This window comes from Coptis chinensis, chromosome 1 (assembly GCF_015680905.1).
Source record: "Coptis chinensis isolate HL-2020 chromosome 1, ASM1568090v1, whole genome shotgun sequence".
Classification (NCBI taxonomy): domain Eukaryota; kingdom Viridiplantae; phylum Streptophyta; class Magnoliopsida; order Ranunculales; family Ranunculaceae; genus Coptis; species Coptis chinensis.
The window spans coordinates 9,044,468-9,062,658 of NC_141456.1; the positions used below are offsets into that span (position 1 = coordinate 9,044,468).

The window sequence follows — 18,191 nt, forward strand, 5'->3', positions numbered from 1 at the left end:
TGGAGAACGAGGAAGTAACTATCACCAATGCTACCTATAAAATCCAACCTTTGTCATTTTTCCAGAACTACGCAATCGAGACTTGATCCCAAACAATATCTTTGGGTACGTAGGCAACTTCAAAACCGAAGTCCAGTCTCATCTTTCCCCAATCACCATCTCCTTCACCATCTCCAAAAAAATATTACTTCCAACCCTCAACTGGTGTGTTTTGGCAAATCTTGCTGTAACATATCCAAGCCCCATTTCGCAAAAGGCCAAGGGCTTAGAATTGGGTGGAGTTCCGTTGCTGGAAGTTTGCCCATATTTGCATGTTTTTGACATGGTATGCATTTTTGGGCAAATTATGTTGAGTGTCTTTGCATGCTAGGCCACCAGTATCCTTGAGTCATGGCTTTATGTGCAAGACTACGTCCCCCAGAATGGTTTCCACAAAGTCCGGAGTGTATCTCTTCGAGAACTAGATGACCTTGATCTTTGGAAAGACATCCGAAAAGAGGATCGAAATTATTTGCTTTCCTATAAAGTAGGAGATTTCCTTTAGAATTTGGAATTATGACAAATTTCCGTGCATCTCTTTAATTTTGTAGGAAAGCGGCGAATCCTCGTAAAGTTTCATGTTGCGAAATTCTAAATAAATAGGTCTCCAATCATCTGGTGAAGTGTCACCGTCGATAGATTGGAGATCCAAATGTGGTACTTCTGGAGAATTATCTGCTTCGTGGGACTCATCTTCCATATCAACATTGATTTGGTCGGCATCATGTGTCGGTGGAGAATCACTCTCAACACGATGATCAGCCAAACCTTGATGGTCGGCTAAATCTTCTTGAGCTGGTTCCTCTGAGTGAGATTCTGAACTTGTGCCGGCCGATTGAGCTAGCTCTTCTCTCTTTCTTTTCCTTGTTGTTACGGCATTCACTTGCTCGAATTCGAATTTCCGAGATGTCGTCTGGAAATAGCATAGATGAGCAATATATAAGTTTTGAACATGTTCTTCTATGACAGTTATGCTTAGAAAAGGTTGGAAATCAATATAGATTTTTCTTTCATTGTTAACATCAATCATGCGTAGAGATAGGCTAAGGCATCGGCATGACGATTATCATTGTTGGAGAGCCGGTGAATAACAATGGATTTGAAATGAATGGATAGCTCATGCATTTTTGGACATATCGACCATCCTATCATTTCGAAAGCAACAAAAGATCCGCCAAATTGATTCGCAACAAGCTTTGAGTCAGTGAATAACTCGATTTTTGTTGCCCCTAGGTCAAGTGCCGTTCGCATTGCATAAAGAACCGCTTCATATTCAACTTCATTGTTTGATGCGCAAAATCCGAGGCGAACAGATTTTTCAATTTTCTCGCCATCAGGTCGGATCAAAACACAACCAAGGCTGAACCTCGATTTGTTCTTGGAACCGTCCGTGTGTATAGTCCATAAAGTAGGGTCGGCACTTGTGGGATGGATCGGCCGATCCTTGTTGTGGATTAGGAGGAGGTTAGATCAAACCGCTCTTCCATGGTCGGTATGTCATCGACAAGAAAATCGGCCATAAGTGATGCCATTCGTGGCCTTTCTCGGATGATCGGGCTTTGTAGATAATTTAAGTAGGCACTCAAATATGTTTTCCATTCTCGCTAATCGGCTCGAATCAAGATTTCAAGAACTTTTCTCAAAGGGTATTCGATGTAGACATTGATGATACGTCCTTGAAAATAAGGCTTCAATCTTAGGTGCACTATGGACAAGTGAGAGAGCTATTTTCTCAATCTGTGAATACCTTGTTTCGAGTCGTAAAGGTCTTACTTATGAATAAAATTGGTTGTTCATTTTCATCATCAATGAATAAGACGGCACTCACAGCCTATTTACGATCTTTGCCAAATAGATGTCAATTGTTTGTCCGTTGGTCGGACTAGCAAGAATTGGCGGTACATATAGGTATTCTTTCATTTTCTGAAAAGCTACGTCCACACTTATCTGTCCATTTTGGGGATCCCTTAATGGCTTGGAAAAAGGGGTGAAGCCGATCTGAATATTTTGAGATAAATCTACCCAAAGCGGCTATCTTACCCGTAAGTTGCTGGATTTGCTTCTTGGTTTTTGGTGAGGGCATTTCAATAATTGCACGGATTTGATCAGGGTTAGCTTCAATGCCTCGTTTGGTCATAAGATATCCAAGAAATTTTCCCGATGCTAATCCAAATGCGCATTTTGATGGATTTAGACGCATTCGAATATGCAATGCCTCGTTTGGTCATAAGATATCCAAGAAATTTTCCCATGCTAAAAATATTTTGATGGATTTAGCGCATTCGAATATGTATCGGGTGTGATGAAGGTTCATGACTCTTCATGCGACTTGATGACCATATCGTCAATATAAGCTTCCATAAACTTGCCTAAGAAGTCTGAAATTGATGTATTAATGAATTTCTGATATGTTGCCGGTGCATTTTTTAGACCGAAAGGCATTACCTTATAGCAAAATAAGCCTTGGTCTGTTATGAAAGTTGTAAGTTCTTGTTCATCTTTGGCTAATGCAATTTGATAAAATCCCATTGAGGCATCCATAAAAGAAATTGTTTAAACCTCGAAGTGGCATCAACCATTTCGAAATACGAGGCAAATGATACGGTTGAACAGGACATTTTTATTGACATCGAAAAATCAACACGATTCTAAGTTTCCCATTTTTCTTAGGGATTTGCTACTACATTTGATATCCATTTCGGATATAGTACAGGCCTAATAAAATTAACACTTAGAAGTTTGTCGATCTCTTCTTTCACTTTGAGCTTTCGATCGGGAGCCATTCGGCGAGGCTTCTGACGCACTGGCTTTTGTGTTTTGTCGATATCCACTGTGACATGCAAGTGAAGGATCAATCCTGCATTTTGTTCGACCGTCCATGCAAACACTGCGGCAATTTTTCTTCAAAAGCTCAATGAGATTATCCCGTTCTTTCTTGGAAATTTCCGCAGAAATAAAAGTGGTTTCTTCTTCCTTGTTGCCGATCAGACTTCGAGGAGTCCGTCGATGGTCGGGGCCACCTAAACACCGCTCCATAAGCGTTTACCCGCCAATGGAATTCTGTAATTGCTACTTTTCCCATCGACATTTAGGATGGTGTTACCCTTGACTTCGAATCTTTATAATCTTCGAAAGTACGGACTCATGACACTTCAAAGCCGCTATCCGATCACCGAACTTTGCATACCCTACCATCACACCGAACTTGATAGCGATGGAAAGTAGAAACGACAACTCCCATTGAGTGAATCCAATCTCTTCTCAGAATGACATTGTAGGAGGAGTTAGAATCCAAGAGAAGAAAATCAATTGTAACTTCCTTGTTCATTAATGTCACCGGAAGAGAGCATCTACCAACTGATGTTGCTGCTGTCCCATCGAAGCCAATGATAGGATTTGGATCGGGAACTATCATTTTCTCGGGGAGGTTGAGTCCTTTGTAACAACGCTTGTAGATCACACTTGCCGAACTACTTGTATCGATCATGATTTTCTACACACGATGAATTCCAACAAAAGCTTGTATTACAACGGCATCATAATGAGGATGGTGCACTCCTATCAGGTCATTGTCAGTCCAACAGAGAGGTCCTTCCTCATAAGTTTTGATTACCCATTCCGCGTGGAAAAATCATATCCACTATAAACATAGTGGTGGTGAGATCGATGATCTTGGAGTGATTGAAATTCTTTTCATTTGGGTGTTAGACATTAAATCAACTCGCATGACCGACTTTGATTACATTGTATGTGCGGTAACGACTAAAACTTGTTTCGTTTTACCCAAAGACATAATCCTCGAGCATACCCTTCTCGATCAAACCTTGGATTCTACCCCTTAGAGATCGGCATTGTTCGGTTTCATGACCAAAATCATCATGAAATTTGCACCACGGGATTTGTCACATGTAGCCTTGGTATCTTCGAGAGAGAAAAGGTGGAGATAAGATATTCTTTCCTTTATCTTCTCATAGATAACAGTACTTCTTCTCGTTGGGCGGTAAGATTTAACTCTAGAAGTTTCTTTTGTTCTTTGCCGTTCCATTGTTGTGGCCTACCATCACTCTTGGACTTTTGATCGGTTGTTTGTTGAAACTTTGGTTTTTGACTCTGTTCCTGCGGCTTGCTTATTCGATCCCTATCTCTGTGAACTCGTGCCGATGCATCATCTTCAACTCGAATAAACCGGTTGAGTTCGAGAGAAAAGTTCATAACGAGTTGTTGGGGCGCCTTTTACAATAGAGTTGTAAATGCCGTCCCCTATCATAATTAATGCCTTCCTTGAAGGCATAAATGACAAGAATATCGATGCATCCGGGATTTCAACGGCCGCTTTCAAAATCTCGCAACAAACTTCATCGAAGCTTTTCTTCTTTTTGTTGTTTAATATTGAATAGAGAATCAATATGTTTTGGTTATTTCCAACAGTGATGAAAAATGCTCGGCAAAAACTTGTAAACCGGATCGAGAAAATTGTGGATGGATCTTTCTGGAAGCATGTTAAACCATCTCATCGACTCAATTCCAATGAGTGTGGACGGAAATAACTTGCAAAGAAGAGCATCGTCGAAAGTCCATAAGATCATCTTGTTTATGTAATTAACAAGATGCATCAAAGGATCTCCATCAATCTCATCATACTTCTCGAATTCTGGCTGCTTGAAGTCCTTGTGATGAACAGTTGTTTGGATTCGGAGAGAGAAGGGAGAATCGATACCACTCTCGATAGCAAGATTTCATATTTTATTTTCTCGTGACTCCTTATCATTTACAGCCTTCAGTATCATTTCTTGTAGACGTCGTTCAGAAAATGGAACATTCTCTTGACGATGGTCACGACCGAACTGTGGACGTTTTGGCCAAGATTTCTTCAGAGGAGGTGGAGTGAGTTCTCGTCGACCCGTCCATGTAGGTGAAGGTGACCGAGCCAGTAGAGGAGTTCGGTTCCTTCGTCTCCTATGGTGAACATCGGAGAATACTGGACGAAGTCTTTGGGATCCACAACCATTTTCTTGACCTGATGCAAGTGAGTCTCCATCTCCATGGCTACCATTATCAACATACTTTGGCCGATAATGAGCTCTTGGATTGGGACTACAACTTTAGCGACTTGGTTGTGAACTGGAACTGCTTGGTGAATAGTATCGCTCGAGATCGGGATACCGCATCTTTGCTATTCGCGACGAGGACTTGCAGTGGCTTGCCTACCCCTTCTATAGCTTGGGGTAGGAACTTCTTTGGTTTTTCGTTGGTTGGGTAGTTTATCTTGCCGACTTATATGAATATTTTGCCGATCTCCCTTAGTACGGTTCGAATCGGTAAAACCGGTTTTCGTCATTAGATCTTTTGTGAGTTGGTGATCCCTGACAGGGTGGTCGGCAGAGGAGTTTGTGGATTCGCTTACGATTACACTGGAAAGTGTAGGCTTTCGGCGTTGCACATTTTGTTTTGCTTGGCCGAAGCCTTTAAGTAGTTTACTTCGCCGCGGTTTCTCTTAGTGCGGAGTTTGTACTTTCGGAGTCTTTGACGATGATGTTTCGGTGTTCAAACAATCCCAAACACTTTTGCCGTAGACCTCGAATCATCTTCGAGAAGTTGACGCAGCCTATTTCTTGATTTGTTATTTCTTGCTCTCCAATTGCCGGAGGCACGGCCTACCCGAGTTGATGGATCGGATACATGAATACCCACTCTCGATCGTAGATGGCGAGGACCATCGGACTTGGAAAGTGAATTCAATGAGAAGGTGAATCTTGACTTGTGCGGTAAAAGGGATACTTTCACCGTTGTTTGTTTTTCGAGAAGCCATTGGCGTAACTTTTGTTTTGTGGTTGAGGGTAGAGAGCGACGGCGGCGCCAAATATGTTTCAAAGAATATTTGCCAAAACACACCATTGAGGGTTGGAAGTAATGTTTTTGGAGATTTGAAGAGATGGTGATTGGGGAAAGATGAGACTGGACTTCGGTTTTGAAGTTGCCTATGTACCCAAAGATATTGCTTTGGATCAAGTCTCGATTATGTAGTTACGGAAAAATGACGAAGGTTGGATTTTATAGGTAGCATTGGTGATAGTTACTTCCTCGTTCTCCAATATTCCAATCGTGGGATGAAGTTGGAGAACCGGCGGAGAACCGCCCAATCATGGGATGAAGTTGGAGAATGGGCGGGACAACCGTCGGCCTCGTGGGATGAAGTTGAGAACTGGCGGGACATCCGCCGATCGTGGAATGAAGTTGAGAATGGCGGGAGAACTGTCGGCTCGTGGGATGAAGTTGAGAACCGCGGGAGAACTGCCAACTCGTGGGGATGAAGTTGAGAACCGGAGAGACATCTGTCGGCTCGTGGGGATGAAGTTGAGAACTAGCGGACATCCGCCGGACCGTGGGATGAAGTTGGAGAACTGGCGAGAAGCTGTCGATTCGTGGGATGAATCGTGGGATGAAGTTGAGAACCGAGAATTGGCGAGAACTGTCGGACATCGTGGGATGAAGTTGAGAACCGGGGACATCATCTGCCGGCCGTAGGATGAAGTTGAGAACCGGGACATCCGTCGGCTCGTGGATTGAAGTTGGAGAACTCGGGACATCTGTCAACTCGTCGGGATGATGAGTTGAGAACCGGGGGACATCTGTCGGCTTCGTAGAATGAAGTTGGAGAATCAGGGAGAACTGGGCTCTGTGGGATGAAGTTGAGAATCGGAGGGAGAACCGCCTCGTCGGGATGAAGTTAAGGAATCGGGCGACATCTGTCGGCTCGTAGGATGAAGTTGGAGAACCGGGACATCTGTCGGCCGTGGATTGAAGTTGAGAACCTAGCCGACATCTGTCAACTCGTGGGATGAAGTTAAAGAACCGGCGGGACATCTCGGCTCGTGGAATGAAGTTGAGAATCGGGCGGAGAATCCGCCAACTCGTGGGATGAAGTTAAGAACCGGAGAATCCGGCAACGTGGAATGAAGTAGAATGTAGAACTTTGATGCATTTGGGCATGGGCTTTTTCATAGAATAAAGCTCAGCATGGATAAGCTCGGCGTGGGCGCGGGCATGTTTATAGTTGGGCTTTGGCGTGGGCTTGTTTATATTTAAGCTCGAGCATGGGCTCTGGCGTGGGCTTGTTTATAGTTAAGCTCGAGCATAGGGCTCGGCGTGGGTTTGTTTATAGTTATAGCTCGGCGTGGGCTTGTTTATAGTTGGGCTCTGAGCATGGGATTGTATTGAATGAGGCTTATATTGGGCCACATTTGTGGGGGCCGGAACATGGATACCATTTTCGCTACAAGCTGAAGTGCTGAACTGCCAAAGGAAATGAGTCCCAAAGATTTAAAAAAAAAAAAAAAAAAAAAAAAGTGGCTAAAGTGGCTGAACCAGTATTAACCCAATCATCTGAACAGAGTAGCAAATATAATATCGTACCTAAAATCAAGGCAGAGCGAGTATAAGAGATGTCTTAGGGTATGGTAATATCATAAACATGTATCAAATGACTAATGTTCTTATCGATGTCATCATTTTCCTGGATCATTAGGACATTGAGCTGTTTATGTGCCAAAAATCATAAATGCCAAAGATCCGAGCATCATGGCATGGAGGTATTCATACAACCATTAATACTTGAATAAACAATTTTTGTTGTTACTTTTTCTACATTAGCAAACAAATAAATATAATAGTCGGACTATCTTCATGGCATATCATGCCACTAAACCCTTTTGTGTGGCTGTAGAGACTAGAAATAATACTTAAAAAAAATTAGAAAAACATAAACCCATCAAAAAAAATATATATATATTATAAGCAATGAATCATTAGCTATCAATATACATATATTATTTATTCAAGTAGACTTTAGGTTTTTTAGTCATTAGCTATCTATGTACTTATATAGCAAGTCTGGCCATAGGCCGGGCCAAATGGCTAGTTACTTATAACAAACTTGTTCAGGTGCCATCTGCTTTGCAACAAATCTAAGATGTGTATCTATCATAGTTCGTGATTCCGAACAAAACTCCGGAATTCCATTCGGAATTTCGGTTTTCTAAAAAACCGGAATTCCGAATATAGTGTTGAAATAATTGAAATTCCAAAAGAATTCGAAATTCCAAATGTAATAGGGTCGAAATTTGTTAATTTCGGTTTTTGGATTTATTGGAATTCCGAGAATTCCGAAATCCCGAACTATGGTATCTATAAGATGTTCACTTGAGGTGCATTGCTTCGATAGACTGATGTAGATTATGCACTATTTTAGGGAAATTAAACCATTTTATCAATAGCTCTGAATTTAGGTTGTACTGTAGATTATGCACTATTTTAGGGAAACCATTTACAAAGAATGTTAGTTATTGACCAAAGTACCAAACTCTATCCTGATATTATTGGTGATTTAGCAAGAGAAATGGGATTTTGGATAAAGCGTTCAACCGGTAGTTCCCCACTCCCCTCCCCCTTCCCTAATGCTATTTCATTGAAAGCTACTTCAATTCAATGTGAAACCATGGACTGGGAGGAAGAACAAGTCAAGATTTTAATAGCAGATGTGAAGAAGAAAATATTGTCATGATATGTCCATGTAAGTATGTAGCTATCTGCACCTTTTGCTAGAAGACGAAGTATTTTGAAAACGTTGGCAATATTTCAACTTCATCGTCTCACAAATCCAATAATGGTTGGTTGTACCTGGCAAGTGTGATCCATGAGGAGACCCTTTCGTTGTCCATGACATGACAACGTAGACAACTTGAGTCTCTAGCTTTGCTACGTTTATTTCACGAACTTGTTCATGTAAAAATGTAAAAATACTTATTTCCATCAATGAAATGCACAAGTTATTACATACAGGAAGGAAGTAATCATTTGTTAGAGATGGATATGGATCAAAACATGACATCGAATTGCCATATATATACGAATACAATCCTTAAATGAAACAAATCAAATGCACTACTCGTCTCTTGCTTTACAAGCCACAGATGCTTCAGCTACTATAATATCAGGCCATGGCATTCAATCATAATCTTCTATCTTATTTATCTTTAAATCTGTTCTAGCTTTTAAGTACGTAATCTCGCAATGTGTTTTTCTTTCTTCTTCTATCAGGAATCTCGTAATCTTCTTGAGAATAGTTCCAGTTATTAGTATAAGAATTAGCGTCGATGTCTTCACATGTCAGCATTAATGATTGAGTAGCACAACTATAATAGAGGTCAATAATATTCTTATAGTATAAAATATTAAAGTTGGTGAAATGTTTGTCGAAATCTATCCCGCTCTTAATTAAAATTTACTATAAAGATTCTATTTCATAATGACGTCCTTCAGAGATATCATTCAATAATATTCTTATAGTATAAAATATTAAAGTTGGTGAAATGTTTGTCGAAATCTATCCCGCTCTTAATTAAAATTTACTATAAAGATTCTATTTCAGCTACTAATTTGATGACGTCCTTCACTTGCTGATATCATTCTTTCATCAGCTGCTCTTCCTTAACTATGAAAAAGTAATCCACATACTTGAAGAAGCCCATGTGACATGTGACTATCATCAGACTATGTGAGAGAGCAACAGTATGGACTTTTGGGTCATTCTACGGTTCTACCAACAAAGTCACCAATTGATACTATCCTATACGGCTATACGGCAATACGAATTGATACCAACTTATACGGCAATACGACAGTTTTTCCTCAGATACAAACATCACCAGAAACATAATGTGAATTTTATTGTTTATTTCAAGTGTAAATTTCCACCATCCGTTTGCCAAAAAGATGCAAATAGACGGTAGATTTACGCATGTAATTCACCTCCAGTTTAGTAGAGTAGTCTGGCCATATGTATATTCAAATAGGAGTGTAAAAAAGGCCCTCAAGTCCTTGGCCCATGGGCCAAAAAAATCTTCAAATTTAAGTTTTCATGTAATTTGAGGGCCAGGTTGGGCTGGCCTTTACGTTTTGAGGGAAATGTAAGAGTCTAGATATGAAAATATAAGGGCTGCCCTTAGCCCGACCCTCAAAGGCCCGCATTAAGGCCCTCATAATTTTTCTATAAAATTTTATTTATATTTTGTTAAAAAGTAATTATATAAATATCAAAATGAAAAGTATGTTTTACATAAGTTAATGCTTTGTGTAGGTTCTTCTAATGTTACATGAAAAATTTAGTTCAAAATAATAAATTGTTCTATTGTCGAGATATGAACCCAGTAACTTTTCTATATATAAGCAAGAATAAAATATTAATCAGAGTGATGTGATATGATATTTGGTATATGATAATGAAGTTTTTAATCAATTTCAACTAATCAAACACAAATTACTCTACAACAATCTACAACATCACATCATATTTTTGTTATCATATATATTTCTTATTGATTCATGGAATACATCGGCACATAGAACCTAAGAACAAAACTTTTGAATTTTATTATCTTGCACATTTTAGCCAAATTATTAATTAAGTATATTAACCAAAGTCGAGATTGAGAAAACCTATTATTTAAACGTGATAATTAATTTATCGCATATCAATTTAGCAATATTATACTATAAATAAATAGTTTAAGAGAGTAACCAAACCTGACCCTCTAGCCTTGCCCTCAATTCTTAGAAGAGAGGGCTGAAGTGAGAGTTAGGGCTTTACAATTTTAGCATTACCCTCATAGACCCGCCTCTCACTACATAATAGGGTTGGGTCGGGACGACCCTTAAATCATACGAGCTTCATAGTTTGAGGGCCGGCTCGGCTCGGTTTATTTACACCCTTATATCCAAACATGTAAATTATTCACAATGCCTTTGTAAATGTAATTTACATACAATTAGGAACATACAAGGAGTTTGGGAGAGGGTATTCAAGTCAGAAATTCAACAACCAAAACTTTTCTTTAGTGACAAGTAAAAAAAATAAAATTAACCCATTTGAATGTTCTCACAACAGAGAAGTGGATTCTCCTACAACGCCAACACATGTTTCATGGAGAATGTATATCCATAGTTTGGGATTTCGAAATTTTTGGAATTCTGACAAATCCAAAAACCGAAATTGACTATATTTCAACCCATGTCAAATTATAATTTCGATAAAATTTCAACTTTATATTGTATTTTTCGGTTTTTCCAAAAACTGAAATATCCGGCAGAATTCCGACATTATGTTCGGAATCTTAAACATTGTGTATATCTAAGTGGGTGAAGTCATCTGTTACAGCATGTCCTATTTGTCGAACTAAGCTTCCATTGATTAATGTTTGAGTTTGAAATCATGTGTAGGCATAAAACCGGAAACAAGACTATGAAATTTATCATTTTTTACGGGTGTATTTGTAGTAATTAATGTAATTACTTAAACTAACTCTCTCGATTTTTCCTGCCTTATTTTGAGACTAAAGTACTATATGCTTTATGCTATGGTGGAGACTAATGATCATTAACTACTCCTTGTGTTTGTGTTTGTGTTCTCATTGCATAGAAACTATCGGCTTATAGCTAGTAATATAAAGTTAAATACTGATAAGAGTATAAGACTAGTATTTTTTTTTTTGGCAAATTTGTGTGAATATACCCCTCCTCATGCGCGCACTGGCTCCGTCCCTGCATATAATGGCTCCGTCCCTGCATATAATGTTGGGGATGCAGTGGACTAGTTAAAACATGCAGTTACTATACACATCACAGAGATGCTGAGACAATACGTCAATACCTATAAATGTAGGAAGCACGATGAGCTGATACTTCTTATTAAAAGGCTGTTCTCATGGTGTCATTTTCCCTCAAAAAAGAAAAGGAGTTATAGCTTTGCATGTGTATTGTTTGTAAAGTAACTTGTCTACTTTGGGTAGATATATCCATATATCATATGCTTGGATGTATCTCGTGTGCATTATTTTAATTATTACTCATCATAATCATCATGCACATAATCCTTAAAGTATAACTTTATGTTTCAATTTCTGTTTTCCCTCCTTTATATATGGTTTTCCTTCATCAAAGGTGCCACCAACTGCCCTATTTATCATCATAATCTGTTCTCCTTAGTGCAAACTCGTAGGTCCAAAGTAAATGTAAAATTGTCGGCAAGATCTGGCATTACTGTGCTCCTATTTATGCAAAACTCTGTGATGCCCCATGATCCTCTTTATCCCTGATGATACTTTATTTAGTTTTACTTAAGTGATTGCAGTGAGCATATGACCGATGAAACTTAGGGAAGGCATCAATAATCCTTCTCAAAATCATTGTACTTTTTCGATTTTTTTAATTAAATTTTAATTTACCTAGCAAAAAAAAAAAAAAAAATTTTCTTTATTTTCTAAACACAAAGGGTAAATTCTCCACTCGACCATAATAATGTCATTTTGTTTCTAATCAAGCAATTGTCAGCAACTCAGTGTAAAAAGTTGTTTACATTACCACTCTAATTGCTGACAAAATGTGTTGTGTTGCTATTTGTGCCCGAATTGGAAACACATTAACATTATCATGGCCAATTGGAGAATTTACCTAAATGCAAAATCATGCCTAACCAAAGTGCCCTGCTTCAACCAATTTACCTTTTTAAAGAAAAAATATAGTATCATAGAAATGTTTGTTGGTTTGAACTTAGTAAAAGGTAGCGTGATATATATGGATTTTCTTTCAAAAAACGATTAAAAAGGGTATTGAATTTTACAAGTTTTGACAATATGGAGACTAAATTTTTTTTTCTGGTCAAATTGGAGACTAAACTTTTTAATTTTTGCAATATGAGGACTAGTTACACATGTAGTCTAAAATTCTGATACGGTGTTTCATAATTCATAAGTTACATATACATTGTTATACACTTTTTTTATTAAAATATATCCATGCTACAATCTCATGATCATATAAATTAATTCGAATTATGAAACACCATGTGAGAAATTTAGATGTCATGTTACACATGTCCCCACATTGTAAAAATTAAAAAATTTGGTCCTCAATTTAACCGAAAATAAAGTTTAGTCTCCATATTGTCAAAATTTGTAAAATTCGATACCTTTTTAGTTGTTTTTCGGATTTTCTTTTCTTCTTTGAACTTTCCTCCACAAAATGAGCTACAAAGTTAAAATCCGTGTCCGTGATTCCGAACGAAACGTCGGAATTCCGCCTAATATTTTGTTTTTTCAAAAAATCGGAATTCTAAATATAGAGTTGAAATCTTGATAATTCCGAAATCAACCAAAATTCTAAATATATAGGGGTTGAAATTTGATGAATTTCGGATTTTGGATTTGTCGGAATTCCAAAAATTAAAAAATCCTAAACTATGGCTGAAATACAATGCAGTATCATTTTAGAACTACCTGTGACACCGAATATTCGCAAAATATGTGGGCAATTTTATTGATTGCACAATTGCACCTTAATCTTAATTATGTCATGTCAATATATATATATATATATATATATATATAAAGAAACAAAAGAAAATTAGCAGTGGATAAAGACATAAAGTATCTGATCTGATAATTTTTCTAACAGCTAATAATCTAGAAGAATTCACATAAAACAAGTAGCAGACAGCCCAGTTAGACTAATAATAGTCAAGCCACGTGTAAGTCAAGAAAGAGTCATATAGTCGGTTAGTCCTCAATGTTGACGGCTGCTCAATTGTAGACCACTAGTGGACCCTACTGTCATTCTACTGGGGTCCACCACGAAAGAGAAAAAAATGAAAAAGGAAAAAGAAATGAGAGAAGAAAGAAAGAAGAAGAAGAAGAAAATAAAAATAAAAAGAAAAAAAACGCGTTTTCCCAATAAGAGATGTGAGAAAAAAATAAAAAATAAAAAAATGAAAACATTTCTCTCTCTCTCTTTCAAAATTAGGGTTAGGGTTTTCTAAAAAACCCCTTTTATCCAATCTGCAAATTAACACTTGATATTGTAAATTCAATTGGAAGAAAAAATGCCTTGGGTGTTTTCATGTTCATGTAGTGGACTAGTTTTAACACTTTTGCTTCATTTCTGCTTGGTTGGAAGTGTTAGTAGTGATGGTGTTGATGAGTTGACACTACTTGAGTTCAAAAGCTCAGTTTCAGACCCTTCTGGTATTCTATCCAGCTGGAATTCAGCTGGGTCTGATTATTGTTCATGGTATGGAGTTTCTTGTGACTTGAAATCGCGCGTTGTGTCGTTGAATATAACGGGTGGTGGAGGCGGCGGTAAAGGAGGTAATTCTGAAGCTCTTTATTGTTCTAATTTTGCTAAATTTCCCTTCTTTGGATTTGGTATTAGAAGAACTTGTTCCAGAAGTAATGGGAAGTTGGTTGGGAAATTATCACCTTTGATTGGGAAGTTAACTGAGCTTAGAGTTTTGTCGATGCCCTTTAATGATTTTGATGGTGAAATTCCTGTGGAGATTTGGGGTTTGAAGAATCTTCAAGTGTTTGATTTTGAATGGAATTCGTTATCGGGGAGTTTGCCTATTGGTGTTGGGAGTTTGAAGGGGTTACGAGTTTTGAACCTTGGGTTTAATAGATTTGTAGGGGAAATTCCAGCTACCCTTTCGAATTGTTCTGGTTTAGAGGTGTTGAATTTAGCTGGTAACCAAGTTAATGGAACATTACCTGATTTTGTGGGAAGCTTTTATAAGTTAAGGGGGTTGTATCTGAGTCTTAATCGTTTGGGTGGATCGATACCAGAAGAGATTGGGAAGAATTGTTGGAGCCTTGAACATATTGATCTTTCGGGGAACTTATTTGTTGATGGAATTCCTCGTGCTTTGGGGAATTGTAGTCAATTGCGGTCATTACTGTTGTTTTCTAATCTTTTGGAAGATATGATCCCTGGAGAGCTCGGTGGACTTCAGAAACTTGAAGTGTTGGATGTGTCAAGGAATAGCCTGAGTGGCCCTATTCCATCTGAGCTTGGAAAATGTGTTGAGCTGTCTGTTCTTGTTCTTTCAAACCAATACGATCCACTCAAACCTATTGTGGATCTAAGGGGGGGTTTTGGGCCGTCTACTGCTGCATATGATGATTTCAATTATTATGTTGGTGGTATTCCTGGTGAACTGACTGTCCTACCGAAGCTCAAGATAATATGGGCACCTAGAGCAACTCTTGAAGGCGAGATTCCAAGCAATTGGGGTTCTTGTGAAAACTTGGAAATGGTCAACCTTGGTGCGAATATGTTCACGGGAAAGATCCCTGAGGTATTTGGACTCTGCAAGAATCTGCATTATCTCAACCTGAGCTCAAACAAGCTTACCGGAGAGCTTGATGTGAAACTTCCAGTTCCTTGCATGACCATGTTCGATGCGAGTGGTAACCATTTGTTAGGCTCCATCCCCACTTTTAACTACACCAGCTGCTCCCTTTTACCTGCTTTTAATGCTTATCCTGACCAATCCTCCTATGCATCCTCTGCATATTCATCGTATTTCATGTACAAACTTCAGACTGAAACACTGTTGTCGTTTTCTGGAGGAAGTCCTAGTTTTGGCATTTTTCATAATTTCGGTGTGAATAACTTCACTGGTCCTCTTCCATATTTACCGATAGCACCTCAGAGAATCGGGAAACAAAGTTATTACACATTTCTTGCAGACGAAAATAAGCTCAGTGGGCCACTCCCTCAAAATATGTTCGACAAGTGTAACCAAATGAATGGAATGGTGCTGAATGTTTGTAACAATCAGATTTCTGGTTCAATTCCTATGGAGATTGGTTCAATGTGCCGGAATCTTAAGCTTCTGGATGTCTCAGGGAACCAAATGACGGGATCGGTGCCTGAAAGTTTTGGAGATATAGAGTTTCTTCTTAGTCTTGATTTGAGTCGGAACAGATTTGATGGTCCCATTCCAGCAGGCCTCGGCCGCATAAAGGGCCTGAGGTATCTTTCATTTGCTGGTAACAATCTGAGTGGTGGCATCCCTTCCAGCTTGGGGCAGTTATTCTCTCTTCAAGTGTTGCAACTTTCCGCAAACTCTCTGTCTGGTGAGATACCCAAAGATCTGGTGAACTTGAAAAATCTGACAGTTCTCCTGCTGAACAACAATAATCTTTCTGGGCAGATTCCGTCTCGTTTGACTAATGTGACTTCGCTGTCTGTGTTTAACGTGTCCTATAATAACTTGTCTGGGTCGCTTCCATCAAATCATAATTTGGTAGAGTGCAGCAGTTATCTCGGAAATCCTCTTCTTCGGTCCTGCCATTTGTCCTCTCAATCTGTGCCACCGTCTGAGCTGCCAGGGAGTGGTGGCGATTCACTTAATTATGCAGCTCCTCCCACAGAAATTGTATCCAAGAGAAGTCGAAGTACTGGATTCACTTCTATTGAGATTGCATCCATAACATCTGCATCGGCCATTGTTTCCGTTCTTCTTGCTCTAATTGTCCTTTTTCTATACACAAGGAAATGCATCCCAAGGTCCAGAGTTGGAGGGTCTGAAAGAAGAAGGGAAGTTACAGTTTTTACTGATATTGGTGTTCCATTGACTTTTGAGAACGTTGTACGGGGTACAGGGAGTTTCAATGCAAGCAATTGCATAGGGAGTGGAGGCTTTGGGGCCACATACAAGGCTGAGATCTCTCCAGGGGTTCTAGTTGCAATAAAGAGGCTCTCAGTTGGGCGGTTCCAAGGGGCCCAACAGTTCCACGCAGAGATCAAGACCCTTGGAAGAGTGCGTCATCAGAATCTTGTGACGTTAATAGGTTACCATGCCAGTGAGACAGAGATGTTTCTAATTTATAATTATCTGTCAGGGGGTAATTTGGAGAAATTCATCCAGGAACGGTCTGAAAGAGCTGTGGACTGGAGAATACTTCACAAGATTGCTATAGATATAGCTCGTGCACTTGCATATCTTCATGATCAGTGTGTTCCACGAATTCTACACCGTGATGTTAAGCCAAGCAATATATTGTTGGACAATGACTACAATGCTTACCTATCTGACTTTGGATTGGCCAGGCTTCTTGGTACCTCTGAAACTCATGCGACAACAGGTGTAGCAGGCACATTTGGATACGTTGCTCCAGAGTATGCAATGACGTGTCGAGTTTCTGACAAGGCAGATGTATATAGTTACGGTGTGGTGCTGTTGGAGTTGATCTCTGATAAGAAAGCCTTGGATCCCTCTTTCTCTTCATTTGGAAATGGTTTTAATATTGTTGGTTGGGCATGCATGCTTCTGCGACAAGGTCGAGCAAAGGAGTTCTTTACTACAGGGCTATGGGATGCGGGGCCCCATGATGATTTGGTGGAGACGCTGCACTTGGCTGTTATGTGCACTGTTGATTCTCTTTCCATCAGACCTACAATGAAGCAAGTTGTTCAACGGCTAAAGCAACTTCAACCTCCACCGTGCTAGGTAGGTAATGATGCAGCGATTGATTAACTTATTCAATTTGTAGAATTTAAAGCAGAGTTGGAATTTGTGTTCTCTCAGCCAGCCCGATTTTCGACAGTTCCTCATGTTCAGTTCTGAGTTGTAGTTATCTCATTTGTATATATACCAACAACAGTCATCTCTCCACGTCCGTCTCTGAGGGGGCCCGCTGAGAATCTGCAGAAGAATGCAGATTTATCTTCGGATTAGAACACGTTTCGGAACTTCTCCTGTCATGTGTATCCGAATTCCTTTTGCTAGTTAAATAAACTGAAGGGTACAGATGCCTTGAGGAGTTCTTGTAACTTATTGCTTCTCAGTCTATGACTAAGAAAGCACATTGTTCTCATATTCTCGGTCTCGTTATATATGTAGAATGTTTGTAAGCTCGTAGCTTGTGTCTTAGATTTTAACATTATGGACAGATTCAACTCAGTCTTATGTAGAATTATTCAAAATTTTCAATTGAATTCTGAGGTTGGTTTGAAAATTATAGCTTCCTTCTTCCTCTGCCCTTTTCCCTTTCTTGCTTTCTTTTCTAATTAATTATTTTTGTGAAGAATGTTATTTGCAAAGCCAGTGTGGCGTCTGACAATTATGTAGTTTGTCATTGCAAGGGAATTCATAGTTTTCAAGTCTTCAAGAGCAAAGAACTGGAATGATAAATAATAATTACACTAAGAAAAGAAAACGAAAATTTTCAAAAGCAATAAAACTGAAAAGCATTTTCTCTCAGACTCTCATTGACCCTTAAAGAATGTTGTAGTTCAAAATCTCAAATCTTGAATATATCAAT

At 39.0% G+C, this 18,191-nt stretch overlaps 1 protein-coding gene across 1 annotated transcript; it reads left to right on the forward strand.

Annotated features, from left to right (window-relative positions):
• Positions 1 to 13,722: 13,722 nt before the first annotated feature.
• On the forward strand, positions 13,723 to 17,885 carry RPK2 (receptor-like protein kinase 2). The gene has a single exon (XM_086589411.1). It carries the CDS (start codon positions 13,970 to 13,972, stop codon positions 17,375 to 17,377), a length of 3,408 nt encoding a protein of 1,135 aa, XP_086445537.1. The 5' UTR covers positions 13,723 to 13,969; the 3' UTR covers positions 17,378 to 17,885.
• The last annotated feature ends 306 nt before the right edge of the window (positions 17,886 to 18,191 follow it).

Bases quoted from the DNA above. Each gene is read 5' to 3' on its own strand.
- RPK2 (XM_086589411.1), top strand. From the start codon at position 13,970: ATGCCTTGGGTGTTTTCATGTTCATGTAGTGGACTAGTTTTAACACTT.